At 30.4% G+C, this 1693-nt stretch overlaps 1 protein-coding gene across 1 annotated transcript in view; it reads right to left on the bottom strand.

Annotated features, from left to right (window-relative positions):
* MAP4K5 (mitogen-activated protein kinase kinase kinase kinase 5) overlaps nucleotides 1-1693 on the bottom strand; it is a 140894-nt gene that overhangs the window by 49901 nt on the left and 89300 nt on the right. Inside the window, 1 exon segment of the mRNA XM_007446611.1 lies at nucleotides 1654-1693. This exon segment is cut by the window's right edge and continues 15 nt beyond it. Coding sequence (XP_007446673.1) covers nucleotides 1654-1693 — 40 coding nt within the window.

Below are 1693 nucleotides of genomic sequence, written 5' to 3'. Positions count from 1 at the left end.
TTTATGTAGGGAAAATACAATAGCCAAATATTATAACAGAAAAGGATAGCAACATGGTGTTTGTGTGTGTGTTTGTGTGGAGGGGGTGAGGGACAGTAGGAGGAGGATTATTTCTATCACATTTTAACAGGTAGTATAAAGACATAATAATCAGAAGTATGAGACCAGCACAGGACTAGGTATATTAATGCAACAGAACAGAATTTCCAGAAAAAGCCCTAAAATATATGTGGCAATTTAGTGCATAATAAAGATGGCATATCAAATCTATTAGCGAAAATATTGTTTTTAATAAATAGCATTGAGGCAAACGGGTAGATATTTAGAATGAAACTGAAGTTGAATTCATATTTCATACCTTCTACCAAATAAGTTAATACCTTATATCAAACATTTAAATATTAAAAACATGAAACTGTAAAAATACAAGAAGAAATAGGAAAATCCTTTTATAACCTTAAAATCAGGAAAACCTTACCAAATATGACACAAAAGACAAAAGCTATACAAGAAAAGATACACTTAGACTACATTAATTGAATACTATACAGCTGCATAAAATAAACACAATAGCTTTTAATGGAATATAACTTTGCTACTTTTCTGTCTGGTATTGGAAGCCCAGAGAGTTCACTGGGGATTATATAAGAAGATAGCATAAGAACATATCGGCAATCTGGGACTAACAAACACAGAAAATCTCGAATTACTGGTGTAACTTTGAAAAGATCTGACTGAAACAACTGGTATGGGAAGGACATTCTAACTCTCCAATGACCTAGATTTCCAAAACTGTATCCAGAAAGCTAGAAATGTCTGGTTTCAAAAAAACAAAATGCTCATCTGCAATAATTCTAATTAGCCTAAATATATAATAATCTTCCTCCATTGTGGTTTATAATTTTTATTTGTGGCTTATTTTAATGTAAACTACTTTAAACCTCTTTTGAAACAATTATGCATTTAAGTCAATATACTTATACCTAAAAATTCTTTGCAAATCTGTTCTTCCAAATTAATGTGGCTAAAATGACAAATATTGTTAATATAAAATTTTTGTCAATGATTTATTGAATAAAAATCAATTTCCCCCTTTAAATATGCACTTTAGAAAATATTCACCTTATTGTTAACTTGACTTAAAAAACTGAAATCAACCCAAAGGTCCAACAATAGGAGCTACAATACATCAACTCAACAAAAGAGGATAAAACCATTAAATATAATGGTTACAAAGCCTAGGCTAATACATAGAAAATACTTCTATGTTAAGCAAAATTTTATGTATAGTATAAATTCAGTCATGTAAAACTATACGTGAAAAAACATGAAGGAAATTCAGCAAAATATTATCTGTGGGCTGGTGTTGGGTGATATGATTATGGGCAATGTTAATTTTCTACTTTTTTCCTCTTGCAAATTTTCTGCAATAGACATATACTGACTTTATAATTAGAAAATAAAAACTATTTAATTATAAAACCAAGAGAATTCCATTACAAGCCAGAAAAGCAGGCTTTATTTTAGAGGTATCCTGTTATGTTAAAGTATGTAGCCACAGTTAGTGAGACTTTATTATTCCAAAAAATTCCACAAGAACACCCAGCTCAACCCTCCAAAACCACCAATTGAAAATGTATACCAAACACATACAATTTATTTCTGAAGCTGTCCGTTCAGCTCTGGCATTCCT

The sequence above is a fragment of the Lipotes vexillifer genome, unplaced genomic scaffold (genome assembly GCF_000442215.2).
Source record: "Lipotes vexillifer unplaced genomic scaffold, Lipotes_vexillifer_v1.1 scaffold124, whole genome shotgun sequence".
NCBI lineage: Eukaryota > Metazoa > Chordata > Mammalia > Artiodactyla > Lipotidae > Lipotes > Lipotes vexillifer.
Note: the sequence above shows the minus strand (reverse complement) of the source record. Positions and strands in the feature narration are given on the sequence as shown.